This window comes from Balearica regulorum, chromosome 7 (genome assembly GCF_011004875.1).
Source record: "Balearica regulorum gibbericeps isolate bBalReg1 chromosome 7, bBalReg1.pri, whole genome shotgun sequence".
NCBI classification, from domain to species: domain Eukaryota; kingdom Metazoa; phylum Chordata; class Aves; order Gruiformes; family Gruidae; genus Balearica; species Balearica regulorum.
Window position 1 is genome coordinate 35419068 of NC_046190.1, and position 18021 is coordinate 35437088.

Genomic DNA, 18021 nt, shown 5'->3' on the forward strand with positions numbered 1-18021 from the left:
AGATTTAAACAGAACTGTACAGCTGGAAAAGCTTCATTATTCAACAGTGTGTAACTGTGCACAAGGAAAGCGATAGCCTGTGTTGCCCTGTGAACCATGGCAATGAGGAGATCCTCCGGGTATACACAAACTGACAGATGTGTCCCTGATGTCCTCTACAAGCAATCGGATGTTACGGAGGTTACTGACTCCTAGAAAGGGGGCATGACTCCTATTCAGCTTCAGATGTTCCTTCAGCTTTATCACAGAATTTGTAACACAGGATCCTTTCACCCTCACAGAGACCGCGGAGGCCTTGCAAAGCTAACTGTTCCTAGCAGGAGAGCAATGGGATATTTGCATTTATCCACCGCCCCCATCTACCACTTACCGCCACGGTCCTTAAGGTCAGTACTGACAAACGGCTGGGATAAGACCCTCCCTACTCTCAGTCCTCTTTCCCTGTTTCTTCAGAGCATTTTCTGTTGCCTCAATTTCCCTTGCATGCATGTTCCTTGAACATGGCTTTCCCACACTTCCCTTGCATTATGTCTGCCTTTGGCAAATCCTGCATCCTGAGTTTCCCTCTGTCTTCCCACGCTCTGATATTTACACTGGGAGTTATACTCCCCCAGCTCTAATCTGATCCTCATGGAACAGCAGGTTCATTTAATCACTGGCTCAAAAATTGCTAACACATTTTATTAGACTTATCTACTTTTAATGATACAGTGATAGCACACTACAGTACCATTTAGAACAAGCTACTATTGCTAACCCAGCTGACTCCTAGTTTTTTTATAGTGAAATAAAGTCAAGGGAAAGATATACATTGTCACTTCATAAACCCAAAAAGAACACAGTGCAGCACTTGTTAACTACGGTTCCCCAAAGGGACATACGATTACACACATAAAGGCACTCCTAGACCCAGGAGCTCTATGTGTGAACAGAAAAATGCTGTATCCAGAGGTCTGAATTCTGAAGTTTGTGCATATCCTGGTTTCGGCCGGTTTTCTTTCTAGTAGCTGGTATAGTGCTGCAGTTCATGTTAAGCTTTCCATAGAGAAGTTGCAGCTAGGTACAGAGACCACAGCTGGAATGAATGGAAAAAGAAAATACACTAGATTTTAACTACATAAGCAAAAACAAAATCAAACATGAAATTAAATTAAAGCAAATTACTGCAAAATCAGATAGTAATAAAAATTTATCTAGAACAATTTCCAGGCAGAAAACCTACTGAAAATTTAGTACCAAGAGAAAAACGTGGCCATCACTACCTTGGGATAGTGCATCATTTCCAAACAACTTTGAATTTCATTTATCTGTCATGCTGATGAAGAAAACAATGTGTTCATCACAGGTTCTGCCCAGCACACCGCTTTTCATCTGTATGAATGTTAAGACATATTTAGCACCACATTTGTCAATGTATTTTCTGACATATGCCATTTTTCCCCTCAGAAAAAGCCTGAAAAAACAAATTGAAGTTATCATGGAGGCATACAATTGAAAACTAATAAGCTTCCCAGGTTCTGTGGCATCTCAATTTATGTCTAAGGCTGAAATCCCAAAACACAGACTGTGTGTGAGAGTACATAAATAAATGAAATATTTCTCTTAAGAGTACCCGTCTTTGCAGAATTGCAAAAATGCTGTCTTCACAGGCAGAAGAGAAGGAATAACATTGTTCCTGAGCGCTGATACTCACTCAGTGTGAACTTCGACTTCCTGCAGAATGAATACCCATGAACTCACATGGAGTACAAGTTAAATTCACACCAAGCCTTCAACAAACTCCTGGATTTTAGGCACGCAGGAGTTGCGGTATTAGTTCTAATGAAAACTAGCTTATCCATAAGTTAACCAGTTTGGCCTTGAGTTCTTTTTTACTGATTACGTGAGTTAAATGGTAATGCAACACGGTTGCATAGATACATATGGTGTCGTATATACCATAGATATAAGACGGAGGTTAAACCACCTACAAAAGATGTCTACTTACCTAAAATGCAACTTTAACCTAATTCTCTATTTTCATAGTTTATAATGCAGCCAGACTGGTCTGAAATTTTGTATGAAATGTTTCATACTGGGAGCAGCTTTATTTCCACAATTTGAAAAGAACCCATTCAGCTGTATGAAGATACAGAAATGTAATTTAAAAAAACCTGTTTATCAGACACTGGCACTTTTCCTGCTTGTGTAATTCAAAAAGGATCTCAGTAAAGAAAATTGAATTTGGCAATCCATTAACATAGATTTGATGGTCTCTCTGTTCATCTCTTGATGTCTCACCCCTTTCAGAAAAATGAAAATAACTCACGGTAAAAGAGTGGCTGTTCCTTCTTATTTGTCCAGTATATTGGCAATTATTAAAACCTTGGAAAAGCTACTGAAGCTCTGCTGACTCATGGTGGCAGAGAAGTTACTTGTTAACTCCACAATGAAGATGGTGCAGGGAAAGAAGGGAAAAGATGAAAAGCCAGAGAACAGGCAAAGTTCGGGGAGAAGGCTGAGACTGAGCTGGTGTACTAAGTAGCACCAGCTTTTCAGGAGAAACAATTTGTATGTTATCTGAAGCTTTACATGCTGTGTTTGAATCAGGTGAAGATTTACACCTAATTTCATGCCATCTAAGTTTAGGAACCTAACTGAGCCATTTCAGTAAAGACTTTACCTGTCACAGACATCCTCTACTGTCAACAGAGGAAGAGCAGCAGTTCCAAGAGGCAAATTGGCTTACTGAAGGTCTGAATTGTCTTCTGACACTGCCAATCCTGCTCCGTCAAGTACAGAGAGCCCCCAAGGCAGTGATGGAGAACCTATAACGGGCACGTCAGGACTGGCACATGACACTCCTGTCAGCAGAACAGCTCCTCAGACTATCACAGTTCCCAGAGCAGTCTGTAGTTTGTCGCTGGCTGCTCAACCCTACAGATCAGATCTAAGAGCTGGAAACAAGCTCTAGTAGACAATGGCAGATGGTGACGGTGGCAGAGATTAATGGAGGAATTAACCCTTTCCCTCTCCCCAAATCTGACCCAAAGGGGAGAATTTTCACAGGATGTGCCTTGATGCAGGTATGTATTTCTGACTCCTGATGTGAAAGAGGTTCATAGTTGTTAGCCAGGGGCAACGGTGCTCCTAATTTAGGCACTATTGATAGGTGCATTAATACTAGCGGGATTACTGAAGTCATTCACAGACTAAGCACTACACAATGTTGGCATTTTAATGTGTGGAAAATTTCAGGTTTCACCTCATTTTAAGTTCTTCGATGCTCACAGCAGTGAATAATAAGGGAAAAGCCAAAGCACGTTATTCCAAGGGGTAAGGAAATCTGCCTCAGAAAGGAAAAGCAGTTCTCAGAGCTGTCTGGTTGCATTTGAGGGACTGTAATCTGTACTCCTCTTTTAACGAGCAGCACCCTTCTCTTCGGGCTCTAGCCTATTCTTGCACGACAAAGAGCCATGATTTTATGCTTCCCCACCATCATCTCTGATCGCGTATTTCTTGGTGACGGAAGACTGTCAGGTGCTGCATTTGCTGTAATGCCATCTTACCTTTGCTCTGCCCAGATAAGAGGATGTGTCCTTTCTCTACAGCACGCAGGAAAGAAGGGAAGAGTAAGGAAAGAGAAAAAGGCTCTTTATGCAAGATATGTATATAATGACTGCCCAGAGTCACACATCTAAAAAACTCTGCATATGGTACCTTCACATAAAATCCTGCCCATGTCGTAAGTTACAGTAAAAACAATTCACCTGATTAAGGTACTACACCAAGCCGCTTAGTCCCTATATGGTACGGGTTACAGAAGCCTGTGTTTGAAGTGTTAGTGTTGTGGAACGAAGTGACAGCAAGTTGGGAAATAAATGAGCACAATACTCTCTTCTAACCTCCTGGCACTGTGCCTTTTAACAGAGAAGAAAAAAGCAAAAAGGCAAAATGTCAGCTCCAAAACATTTTTCATGCTGTAAAATATAGTGTCCCCACTGAAACACTTGATAAGAGACACGCTGAGGGGGCTGATACTCCACTGAAAACCAGTGAGTTATTGCACAAAGGTCATGTGAACACATGGCTAATGCAGTAAGAAAAAAACCCCCAAAGACTGAAAATTTGTATCTATGTCCTACAAATGTCACGTTAGCCCGTCAGACAAAAGTCTCAGCAGTGCATGCTGAGCTATTAAGTTCCAGGATGCAAAACAGCTTTCACAAACAGCAAAAGAGGCTAAGAGGATTTGGGTATTTCAGCACACCTCACTAGTTTACACTGAAGCTGACCATTCGGCTTCTATCAGTCACTCAGAACAATCACTCTTTTCCCAGCAGAGCTTACTCATTTGCAAGATAAAAGGAAGACATTTCTGCACATGCCCATAATATTCTTCACCGCTGGGGGCAGCTTTACATAAGACTGCATTCGCCGAAACCAAAGCAACAGTCGGACGGAGCTTTCAGAATGACAGTATGCAGAAGTGAGCAGAGCTTGTTCATTGTACGGGCTTATTCCGCCTTCTATGCTACAAAGCAGCTTCCTAGCCGGATCGGGTACTAAGTGAGGGAACTGCTGTGCTATGGAATACAGATGTGTGAATTCAGATAGCTAAATGGTGCTTGGAGGAATCTAACATGCTTTCCTATACAGAGAAATTTTAAAAGCCAGGTTCCTAACTATAAAGATGCAAAAACGTAATATCCATGAAGATCCTATTACCTAGGAAGAATTTGACATTTTGCTGCGTATGCTGTGTTGGGATTGATTTATTCTTGGAGTGTTCTGCATGGCTGGCAAAGAATAATGTTCCAAAATCGGTCCATCTCCCAAGGGGTCCAATTTTTCTTCCTGGGTGTCAGCGAGCCCTGACTCACTACAGTGCAGCTGACAGGGGCTGCCATGCTTGTGGCACACTAAGCAAAAAACAAAAGACCTAAGGACGACCTTTGAACGACACAAAGGATGGGTATGTTTTTCATGTTATTTTTTTAACGTATAGTTCATAGCCACTGCATAGCCTGTGCTTTAATTACTCCATAGACTTACCTTGATGTGATTTGTTCTTACAGTTAAATTGCTTAGGGATTACACCTTTTACCCAACTGTTTTTCAGTATTTATATAAAGGCATTATTTTAAAAAAAATCTGAGTAAAGAAAACAATGTGAAAGTAGTTGAGTCGAGCTAGGGATTTTTAAATGATTGTTGAAATAAAAGATTTTAACATGATTGAAAGAAATGACTGATGTGTGGGGGGATAACTTTTCTAAGTTGTTTTTATTTCCAGGTTTCAATGTAATTAGGCTACTGAGCGGATCAGCTGTAGCTCTGGTAATAGCCCCTACTGTATTACTGACAATGCTTTCTTCTGCTGAACGAGGATGCCCTAAGGGCTGTAGGTGTGAAGGCAAAATGGTATATTGTGAATCTCAGAAATTGCAGGAGATTCCCTCAAGTATATCTGCTGGTTGTTTAGGTTTGTCCCTTCGATATAACAGCCTCCAAAAACTAAAATACAATCAATTTAAAGGTCTTAATCAACTCACCTGGCTCTATTTAGACCATAACCACATCAGCAATATTGACGAAAATGCTTTCAATGGAATACGCAGACTAAAAGAGTTGATCTTGAGTTCCAACAGAATCTCCTATTTTCTTAATAATACCTTCAGACCTGTGACAAATCTCCGGAATTTGGATCTGTCATACAATCAGCTGCAGTCTCTGGGATCTGAACAGTTCAGGGGCTTAAGGAAGCTGCTGAGTTTACATTTGCGGTCCAATTCCCTAAGAACCATCCCTGTTCGAATATTTCAAGATTGTAGGAACCTTGAACTGTTGGACCTGGGTTATAATCGCATCCGAAGTTTAGCAAGGAATGTCTTTGCAGGCATGATCAGACTGAAAGAGCTTCATCTGGAGCACAATCAATTTTCTAAGCTCAACCTGGCACTTTTTCCAAGGCTAGTCAGCCTTCAAAACCTTTATTTACAGTGGAATAAAATCAGTGTGATAGGACAAACTATGTCCTGGACCTGGAGCTCATTACAAAGACTTGATTTATCTGGCAATGAAATAGAAGCTTTCAGTGGACCTAGTGTTTTTCAGTGTGTGCCCAATTTACAGCGCCTCAACCTGGATTCAAACAAGCTCACATTTATTGGTCAAGAAATTTTGGATTCTTGGATATCCCTCAATGACATCAGCCTTGCTGGGAATATATGGGAATGCAGCAGAAACATTTGCTCTCTGGTAAACTGGCTTAAAAGTTTTAAAGGGCTGAGGGAAAATACAATTATTTGTGCCAGCCCCAAAGAACTGCAAGGGGTGAATGTTATTGATGCAGTGAAAAACTACAGCATCTGTGGCAAAAGTACCACGGAAAGGTTTGAATTAGCACGAGCTCTCCCAAAGCCAACGTTTAAACCAAAACTCACCAGGCCTAAACATGACAGCAAGCCCCCTCTGCCCCCAACTATTGGAGCCACTGAATCGAGCTCCGAGCCTGAGCACGACACAGAACACATCTCCTTCCATAAAATCATAGCAGGCAGCGTGGCCCTTTTCTTGTCTGTGCTTGTGATCCTGCTGGTAATCTATGTGTCATGGAAGCGTTACCCAGCCAGTATGAAGCAGCTGCAGCAGCGCTCTCTCATGCGAAGGCACAGGAAAAAGAAGAGACAGTCACTGAAGCAAATGACTCCAAGCACACAGGAATTTTATGTAGATTACAAACCTACCAACACTGAAACCAGTGAGATGCTGCTGAATGGAACAGGACCCTGCACGTATAACAAATCAGGCTCCAGGGAATGTGAGGTATGAACCATTGTGATAAAAGAGCTTTTAAAAGCTGGGAAATAGTGGTGCTTTATTGAACTCTAGGGACTATAAAGGGAACGTTTTTCTCACTTTTCTGGCACAGCTCTTCCATGTCACTTTTTTGTACATTCATAATACTGGTCATTTTACTCTCATACATAATCAACTCATTGAAATTTAAATACCGCAATCAATGTGAAGCCTGAGCTCTGGTTTAATACAATACCTATTGTACAAACCCTCTACTGATTTCATTAAAGTCTCTCTTGTTTTTAAATAGAAAACTTCTTTCATAAGTAATCCACTGCACCTGCAGCGACTGTGCCTCTGTTCAGGGAGAAAAATTACAACAATGAGAAAAAAAAAAATCCAACAGCTTCCCTCCCCCCTTGCCCCCCCAACATAACCCCAGCCCTTGCTCTGAAACTCACTTTTTGAACCACGAACAAACTAAAGACCCAGGTACTGTAGTGTCGTATGAATTCCGAGTTGTCTGAGGAGAGAGATGGTGCAGGAACAGCTCTGAAAGAATGCCTGCTTTCTGCCCAACACAAGATATAATAAAAAACCAGTGGGGAGTTAAAGTGCTGTCTTAGGACAGGAGGCATCAGACCAAAAAAGCAGAGCAGAGGGAAACCTAGGCTTAATAAAAATGTAAGAATAAAAATATACAATGGGATTCACTGTACTGCATTATAATACAGTGTTTCTAGGGCTGCTAACTATTAATTCAAACCTGTTTATGTGACTTCATACAAAAGGTGCCAGTGTTTATCCCTTACATCCAGTTGCCTTTCAGAAAGTAGTCAAAAGGCATTCATTAAATGAGGAGCAGAAATTCCTTATTGATGCAATTAGAGCAACTCAAATGTGCAGCAGCAAAAGCAAGACCACTTCCTGCACACATTTGTTTCAGTGCTCATTAGAAATTCTCTCTTCAAGACTGTCAAAGACATTAATGTAGCCGAGGAAACCATTAAATCTGTCATTTTCTTCTATTTCTTTTTATTTGCTGGGCTGAGCTTGTTAGGGTTTTGTGATGTGTTTTGCACACTGTCCCTCTAATAACTAAATAAAGCTTCATTACTTACAAAGCCAAACAGTGTACATTTTAGAAATACTACAACTGCAAAGAGCTTTCAGAGAAAATTGGTTACTCACTGATCTGAGAAGACTGCATCCAAAAAATCCTTAAAGAAATCACTGACAAATTATTTTTCTCTCTTAGCAAAACCCTAATGACATTACAAGAATTCACAGATACTCATTTTTAATATGTAGTCATTCATCAGTGGTTCTGGACAAAATACAAATATGAAACCCAGCTACTCCCTGCCCTCCCTCTCCCAAAGTCATGTATTTTTGTTGGTTGCAGAAGAATACAACATCCCCCATATTTCCAAATAAATCATACCTTCTATTTTGATTATCAGGAAGGGGAAAGGGGGGGATGTGTGTGTTCATTCTTGAAATAATGCAGCAGCACCTATAGAGAAGCAAGTCAGTAATTTAATTATCTCAATTTTGTAACTTGATTTGGCTTAGTAAACTGCACGTCTTCAATCACTTGGGAGGGAATGTTTCTACAAGCAGTTTCACTGCAGCAGATTAAAAAAAGCAAAACCTTAGAATGTTCTGAATTTTTACTGGAAAAAACCTAATCACAGCCAATCACCTTGAAATATGCTAGATACAATGAAAACAAAGCTAGAAAGCATCTCTTAAAAAAAACTAATACACTTGAAGGGTTTACGTTTTGTTGGGTTTTTTTCATAGAACGAAACCATTCTCATTTTCAAGGACTGTAGTGAGAAAACATCCGAGAGTAGAAATGTGAGATTATACTGGACCCTACAACACTGAGACCCCACAACACTGAGACCCCATTTTACTGAGTACAAAGAGCATCCCACACAATTAATAATGCACGTACTTGAGATGCTTTAGCACTGAGCTGACTCTGATTTTTAACCCGAGTTGTACCTTGAAAATTGTTACTAAAAAGTTAATAAACATTGAATTATCTTAGCTAGTACAGGATTCAGCTTTCTACCAGTAGGTCTCAGCTAGCTCTGTACTGAAGGATTACAGTTAGCTGTGAACTTCTTGTTAAGAACCATCTCTGTACTTCTACAGGCTTTAATGTCTGCAGTGGTGACTAACAGTAGGCACAGCCAAAACAAGAAAGATTTGGCCCCAAACATATGTATGTTCATATATACATATACACATATGAGTATGTGTATGTGCATATATATATTTAAAAGAAAAAAATTGCTATTTATTTTTGGGAGTCCTAACTACAATCAGAATATATTTTCATACTATTAATTTAGAATTTTTGCTATTTGAAAATGTTCAATACATCTTCTAAAACTTCTTAATGGACTGGGATTGTGAATGAGTTGTATATAACTGAGTTTGACTTTATACGCCTCCTTTTATGTTTCTTTAATGTCTTGTTCTAGCCATAACAATAGTCAGAAAGAACCAATCCATAACCTCCTTCAGAAAGCGATACCTGTAAAATTATTACTAGCTCCCTTTGAAAAATATTTAATTACAGACATGAAAAAGAAAATAAGACCAGTATGTCATTAATCATAGATGGAAAACAAAAATAATAATGAAAATCCAGCATGTCTATAATCAAGCACAGACACACTCAGATCAACTAATTCATTGATTGCCTGAAAAACTACAGATTCACTTTCCATGAATTTCCAAACACATACCAAACAGGTGAATGTGTAATTGCTGCTACAGTCATTGATAATGAAACCATTGTCTGATCACACAAAACAAGATGCTCGGTCTAACTCTTCTTGCACAGCCTGAGCAGAGTTGTTAAATCCCACTCTGGTAGCTATGGCTTAGAAAAGATTTTAAACCAGCTTCACGGCATGTTAAAACACATGACAAAACCCATGCCTTCATCTGTGCAAAGACTATATGAACTATGCTAAACTTAGCGTCACCATTGTCATATTAAACACTATAAAAGTGACTTGTTTTGGGCAGCTAGGCCACCAGAGTCACAAATTCTAATAATCTCGTAAGACACAACCTGGTCTTAGCTGAGCAGCTTTCTGTCCCTGTGAAAGGCTGCCCCTTTCCCAAATACAAGTGAAGTGTTAAAGCCTCAAAGATTCCAGAGCAGAAATTTCTCCTTTGATTCTCTCCAGTACAGGCAGCAGGTATCCAAAATTCTGATCCCACTTGGTCTTGGGTTTTAGATATTTTAGCGCTAGTCTCTCACAAAACTGTTAAAACTTTGCTGGGGTGATGCCGAGAAATCCTCAGAGGATGCGCAACAGCTACAATGGCTCTTACAAAACCCTAAGCCTTCATACAAGTATTTTAGGCACAAACTTGAGGAGAAGACGTGCCTCTCATGTACTGGCTATCCCTTAATGGATCTGATACTGCCTACATGTTCCAAGTTTAGGAGAGCAACAATGTATTTTTGAAGGTGTCTGGGGTTTGGTTTGTTGTGTGTTTGGGGGTTTTGTTTGTTTGTTTAAAATTAACTTCTATTCCTTTGCCTGAGTCGCACATAGTGTTTTGGGGCTACCACTTGAAGACCAGGGCTTTTCCAGACACAGACAGAACGCAGTACTCTTCCACGCCCATTTTCATTGGTTTTGCAGTCTTTTTTGCAATATTAATATTTATTTAAACAATGTTGAGACATATGTTAGCTGGAATCACCAAACAAGGTTTTTTCAGTTTATTGTAGCACCCCAAAAATCTTAAAAGTAGTCAAGACTTCCTCTGCTAGCAACTGTACAAACACCGTCCAACAATCTCTTACATTAAATATTTACAAGGGATGTTGAGAAGACTGACAGAAGATGGCAAATAAACATGACAGATTTGAGGTAATTTGCTTGAGATCACACACCAGCTGAGTACTGGGAACATAATCCAGTCTCCTCATACCAAGACATCCTCCTAGCCAGTGGACTACTTGGCCTCTCAACTAAATGACCTAGCTCCTGGAATATTCAAGTGGTATTTCAGAATAATAAACCACACAGAATGCACATCTTTAGAAAAAGGAAATAACTAATGTACTAAGCAAATTCAAGGAGACTGGTAATGTTCATTCACTGTGTTGAGATTACCTCCAGCAATTGCAGAGTAAGAGAATAATAATGAGAACAAGTGGCTTGAGTATAATGAATGCAAGCTTCTCTACTGGCTGGTAGGTTTTCATTACTATCTGCACTCACACAGTCATCACAGCTTAAGGTTTGGCAATGCTCTTTTTTTATTGTTATGAAATAGTGAACCTTGATATAAAATTCAATTGCAAAATTAACATAAATGTACAATATTCCTGCAAACACAAGTAGAAATTTTCAGTTTGCTGCAAGCTAATGGTCTTTGCAGTCAGCCACTCAACTCTAGATAAATATTCTCTTAGATGAATTTCTGTGGAACAATAGTGACATCCAGTGGGTAGTTAGCTTAATCACAGGTATCTATATTAATTCACATACAGATGTGTTTGCCTTTTTACTTTGCATTCTGCTGTATCACATGGTAGTAGTATCAAATCCTTTCAGCAAACTAAGTATTCAACTGTATTTTAACTTCATTTCTGTGTATAGGAGTCATAACCTGAATGTAATGAATAAGCGGAGAAAATAAGAGTAGATGAATGCTAGCAAGAAAAGGTCTACCCACTGTGTTAAGTCACTACTGTCAGTAAAAGGCAAGAAGCATATAATAAGTAAGCAAGGACAGGAGCTGTAACAAATTTGTGGCCACTGATTTAGAACTTATTACTTATAAACCACCACTAAGTGACTTTAAGATTCTATAAAATAAACTCAGACTGCAAACAACTCATTCAAGTTCCTAACAGCAGAAGACGTAAAAAAATTATATTTTTTCAGTTTATTTTTATGATAATGAAAGGTGTTACTAGACATCAATAGGAAGGGCATGCACCACCGGGGAACAAGTTAAAATAATAGCTTCATCTCGAAAAGACACAAGGTGCAAAAGAGACAAGAAGCAAATGATGAAAGATCAAATTCACAAGCAATAATAAAGCCAAAAATGGGAAACTCCCCAGTGACATGAATCTGCAACAACCTCTGGTATCTTTGCAGCAACTACTTTAGGCCTCAGAGTAACTCTATGCCAATGTTACTGGCAGTAATTTTAAACCACAGTGAATGACATAAGCCACCGAAATCAGGGTTATAGCTCTGTTGACAACGGACAGATTTCACTTCCCTTAAGAAAATGCACAAACCCTCATTTCACTCCACATTGAACGAAATACAGTCATATTTCTAACTTTTTATGTACTTAAGTGTCTTTGGAGGTCACCTTTCAGTCCATGATATGTAGCCTCTATTTTTATTCCTAGCTAGTCTTTCTAGAATAGGTGTTATCACAATGGTACAGTATAGGATTTTGATGTGATTCTCAGGGTTATAGCCAAACTATTTCTTGGTGTAATGGTGAATGGAACACAGTAGGGCACAAAAGAAGTAAAAAGTGATTGAGTTCAACAGCTATGAACAGATCGCCGAGGAGGTCGTAAAGTCATAAAAAGGAGTTTATTCAAGACACTCTGGGATGGCTAGCTGTGAGTTGATGGTCAACATTTTACCTACCAGAGAAATTGCAAATTCCATTTAGAATGAGCACAAACATCGTAAAAGCAATAATGAAAAAAGATTTGCAAGTAGTAGGTAGTAAATTTTATTTGACCAACCCATCATAGAAATCACATCTCCCTACAACTCTTGTCTTGCTCATATTGTTCGACTATCATGACCATAGCATTAGCATTCTAATGTAAGAACAAGCACTGTTTACTGAGAAGGGACAAAAGGGCAGTTCATCCCTATTAATTAACTTTTTCTTTCTAAACACCTTAATGAAAATTACTGATGTTATTACAGGAAATATTTTATATTCATGTGAAAAATCACAAGATTAGGATTCTTCATTACTGAAATCAACCAAACTCTTTAACAAAACAAAAGATTTCATTCTTTACTTACAGTTTCTAACTGTTTCTCACAAACTCTTTCACTTGTGAGGAAGAAACTGAATGACTGGAGACAATCTTGAAACAGAGTTCTCCAAAAAGCCCTCACATGTGTCGTCTTAACCACTAAACCCAATCACTTCCTGTGTTCCTGTGTGACTAACACACTGTGACCATGTGTCAGGGCTTAAGCTCTTGACTGAACGTTACATTTCTATTACTTCAACATTAGCAGTAGCATTGAGATCATGTAGGACTTCATAATTACAGTTCAACCTTGCAAATTCTCGAAGTGTTTTGTGGCAGCCAGACTCTATTAATACATCGTAAGGCCATATGAAAATAAAACATACTAATTACTCATCTACTTACACTCCAAACGAGATGTAAAATGCGTAAATGCATTACAAGGTTTATTGCTTCACTACACCATTGAGAAAATCATCTGCCCAGTTCTGTGTGCAGGTCCTTTTCTTCTTCAAACTAACAAAACATTTAACTAGCCAGGTCTCTCAGGAACCTAATTGCTTAATGCTGAAAGAAAAAAACTCAACAACTAAGCACCTTCATACTGGCAGCAGCCTGCAGAAGTTGTCATCATCAAGTTGGCCTTTATTAGTTGTTCCCCCTTGCAATCCAGCAGTACTTCCTATACTTGTCATGTATTATACCTGCACTATATTCCATAGTGTGAAGTACTAACTATATGAAAACTTTGCATTTCTATGGGCACTTCTGCTCATGTACATAATTATATTGAGAGATGGAAAACAGAAGAGACTCAGGAAAAGGACTGGATATGGCTTACAGTGCCAGTAAAAAGTCAGGGAAGGTCACTCAGCTTTTCCAGAAGTTAAACAACTGGTTTTAAAAGAGATAAAATCACATTCTAAAGCTAACCAGGAAAGTTAAATAAATTTTTGTGCATTTTTTAACAGTATCTTAAGCATCTATTTTTTAAAAATTGCTACTGTCTAGTTCTAGGTATGTTTAAACATCAAACAAAAAACTTCTCTAACTTTTATTTCACACCTAGCTTAAGGAGAGGGAGAAAATACCCACTTATAATGTAAGACACCTATATGAAGCTGTGGGACTGAGCTAATACGGGAATAATCAAAATACGTTTCAACTTACTATTTTGTTGTTTCTTATATGATTATTCTCAACATCTGTAAAAATGATACGATAATCCTAACTGGTAAGATGTACATTCTCCTGGCATTTATTTTGTGCTTCATGACAAATCATGAGTTGTATCGTTGGGTCTCACATGTGCCCTTTATGGTCAGGAACAACTTACTGAATGTTTGATAGTGTCTATAATAGTTGGTGCTGTAGAACTCATGGTTCTGATTTTAAATCAGGCACTTACATCTTCCGCTTTCTTAAAGGCTACAAAACTCACAAATCAGCTTCAGGATAACGTAATGAGATTAGCATCCCCTTCCTGGTTCAGCGGTAACTCAGGGGAGAAAGTGCACAAAATGTTCAAAGGTACAAAATGGAAGCTGGGCATCCTAATTGCCTTTATAATTCTTCTCTCCGTTGCCCTCAAGATTAAAAGTAGCTGTAGATGAAGGAAACATGAAGACTGAACATGTGTTTTGCTAGAGCGTAGATAATAAGCAATAATAATACATTAGTCATACAATCTCTGAGCCACTGAAAATACAACAATCATAAACAGATTCATTATTCCAAAATACAGACTTTATAATGTATATTCTAGCATACACATTGTTTCTTGGGGGGGTTTGGAGGATTTTTGTTTGTTTGTCTTTGGTTTGGTTTGGGTTTTGTGATTTTTTTTTTAAACACATTATGCAGAAGCATCTTTTTGGCTTGTGGTAAGTTGTGTAAAAGCCTCAGATGATAAAAGTGTAAAAAAGGGAATACAGTTTACAAAATGCAGACTGGAGTCAAACAGAAAAATACTTTAGACTTCATCTTAATTAGTGTTTTGTTACTAATTTTTCAGTTTCCTATAGGTTATCCTGTTTATTTTAAAACAGACTATAGGAAAGACTTTCAAAGCTGCAAACGGGAATTTAAACAACCAGATCCTAGCCACTTCTTGCAATAGTTGAGCACTTAATCTTTGTGACAGAACATTATCTCCTCTCCCCTTCTCCCCAGAATTTGAAATTTGAACAAGACCGTTTGTAAGGTCTACAAAGGGCTCTGACCAGCTTCATGAAGCTAGTCTAAAAAATTGCCTTCCTGGAGACTTTGGCAAGTTTTCTTGCAAGTGAAAGGAAGCAGCTGTATCGCAATGATGTGCAGATGGTGGCAGATGTATCTTATTAACATTGGGTGGGATGCATATTGAAAAAGGGTATATACTGGGAAATTGCCTTCTGACCTACTACAAAAGGGACTGCCACTAATTCCTGGCACACAGTTAAAATTAACTGACCTCAGAAAAATAATTACCTATGGTTCAGTTTAAAAAACAGCTACACATTCTGAGGTCTGTTCTTTAACCAGATGAGTTTATTCCCCACATTCCTCACTAATAACAATCACAGTAATCTTATATAAAAATATCTAGCCAAAGTTTGAGAAAAAGATCATCTTTTCCTCTTCAAAATGAATAACATCAAATAATCATTCGAGCACATCAGAGTTTTGTTAGCAGTGCACTATTACTTACAATATAACACTTTCATATCACAGCATTGGCCTTCCAGCCATCTGTAATATGAGTCATATCCTCAGAACAGCCCAGGCTCCGTTCTACATTGCTTCATACCAGCCAGCTTCTCCTGAGTCACACTGTACTATCCAGAATACATACGCATTCCATATAATAGCAATTTCCAATTCAAAAATTAATTTCATGTGATGTTACACCCATGACTCACAGTGTAATATTCTTACTATCCACCTTACAACAAAGGATCGGAATAGACAGGGATAGAAACCCTTCAGCTGGAACTTTTCCTAAGGCTAACTGTACTTATCATAGTCTCTGTACTTTCGGGACTAAATTTTTAGTTTTCCCTACCTTCATTTATCCTTAACAATAGCTTCCAGGCTACACTACTGATACAAAATGTGGGCCTGCAGCAAAAACTAGCAGTATTATTATACGAGCTCGGAAGCTCCAATTATTAGCCAATAACTTGTCCTTCATTAAAGAACAGATTCATTTCAAACACACGCAATGCTGGACAGCATATTTCTATTCATCTCTAGTGATGTTGACAACACAAAAATAGTTTTTCATTTTCTTAGTGAATTAGTCACAATCACAGAGAATATGGGAGGAAAATTTCTAACATTCTAAATCAGAATCCGGTATATTGAATCTTTATAACTTCAGTATTTTGCATAAGTGGCTTCCTATTTTTAAAATATGTATGTCAAAAATAAACTGTTTGCCACAAGGGAAGCAATAAACTCTGTGAGGCAGTCTGCATGTAATTGCCAGTAACCAAGTTCTTTTCACTGAGAGTTTGAACTTATACCCAGTGTTTATTTTACAGCTTAAGGAAGCCTACAGTACAGAGCTATGGCATCTCAACATTCTCTTTTTTATTAATTTTTGCATATGACCTTTCTTAGGACAAACATTGAAATATTTTAAAGTGAGAAGTTATTGCCTATCAGGCTGAGCAGAAGACAATAACATTGTAGGGGAAAAAGTGACTGAGTTGCCCTTAGTTTGCAGGTACTAAAATCCAGCAGTATTCATGGGGGTTTGGTTTTATGAAAGCTTAATAAAGTACAGTAACTTAAACAATTATGTACAATTCCTTGCTATCCAAAGGATACAGGTTTGTCTGTAGCGATAGCATATAATAGTAAGCTCTGAAGTGTAAGAAATATCTTGTCACAGTACAAAATAATGTGAAATCATAACATAATAAATTGCATTCTCAAATCTGAAAGCATGCTGTATATGGACTGTAACAGTATCCTAAATTAAAAACACCTATGTATCAGTAATAATAATAAAATGCATTTTTCCAAACCCGCAGAATTACTGATACATATGCTTTGGCTTCATGTATAAACTGACATGGCAAATTCTAAATTTAACAAAGCCAATTTCTTTTAAAGCCTCATCACACTAATTACATCCATCAAGTGTGTAAAATACATTTTGTCAGCTAAGAACAGAGGACTTCAATTAAATGTAAATCCTTATTCAGCACTCTAAGCTGTTAATGGCTCAAACTCATTAATGAGATGATGAAAAGAAAATGCTCCTACATACAGACTGTAATGAGAATTTATTACAAGTACTCATTATTTCCACCTAGTTCATACACTTAAGAAAGTGTCCCATATGTATGTCAACACTCCAATATCAACAGAAAAAGACACCAAAATAATCTTGTTTGTTTGTAAACGTGTGTGTAAACGTATTTGGGACTTGTCAGTCATTTCCAAGAGAGATGACCTTCTTCCCTAACCTAGAGGGCTCCCAGAACACCCAGTGTGACACACTAACCAGCTGTGATCTGCTGTTGATTCAAAATTCAAGACACCCTCTGCACAGAGCTTGCTATAGCTGTTTGTTAACTTTTTTGTGCAGTCCCAGCAGGTCATTTGAAAAAGTGTTCCATATTCCCAAACCTTTCCTCAGCCATCCAGTAGCATGGCTATCCAAAACTCATTAAAAAATTCACCTGGCAGGTACCAAAATTCTGCCTCAAAATCAAAATAAGAGAGTCCATCTTTTCAACTCTATGGGTGATAAGGCCTTAAGTAGGGGAGAGAAAACTGTCAAAAGGCTATTTTAGGCTAACTGTCCAGCATTTTAATTTTTCAAATAAGTAATATGAACACTAATGACAGACTACAAAGCATGCCTGGGCTTATAAATGTTTATAATGATTTTGGACAGATCCTCTGTTTGAATTAGTTCAGAAGAGCAGTGGAAAGAGGTTTACAGAACTACACGTGAAGTACTACAGTGGGACAGGGAGAGACAGGAGAATCAGAAGAACATACCCCTGTTCTCCAAAAATTGCAAATTTCATTTCGATTTAGCAAGATCAGGATTCATAAATTTTCATCCTTGTTGTAGATTGCAGGGTTTTCTGTATGTGCTTATATCCTTTAGTAAGGTTATTACAGGGATTTCCCAATTGCAGGACTCCCCTAGCTCAGACTTACTTCTCATAGAAAAGGAGAGTATTGTTATTTTGATTTCTTTTCCAGATTTCTCTCTCCCACTGCACT

General features: G+C 38.3%; 2 protein-coding genes across 10 annotated transcripts in view; one reads left to right on the forward strand and one right to left on the reverse strand.

Annotated features, from left to right (window-relative positions):
* Positions 1 to 18021, reverse strand: part of CTNNA3 (catenin alpha 3) — a 512461-nt gene that overhangs the window by 272801 nt on the left and 221639 nt on the right. The window lies entirely within an intron of this gene.
* LRRTM3 (leucine rich repeat transmembrane neuronal 3) overlaps positions 4434 to 18021 on the forward strand; it is an 89243-nt gene continuing 75655 nt past the window's right edge. The window contains exons 1-2 of one of the 2 annotated variants that reach the window (XM_075758859.1): positions 4434 to 4954; positions 5275 to 6806. In XM_075758859.1, the coding sequence (XP_075614974.1) occupies positions 4951 to 4954; positions 5275 to 6806 (1536 nt within the window). In that variant the 5' untranslated portion in view covers positions 4434 to 4950. Of the gene's footprint in view, positions 4955 to 5012; positions 6807 to 18021 lie in introns of those variants that run through there. The other variant, XM_075758858.1, reaches the window with a different exon arrangement.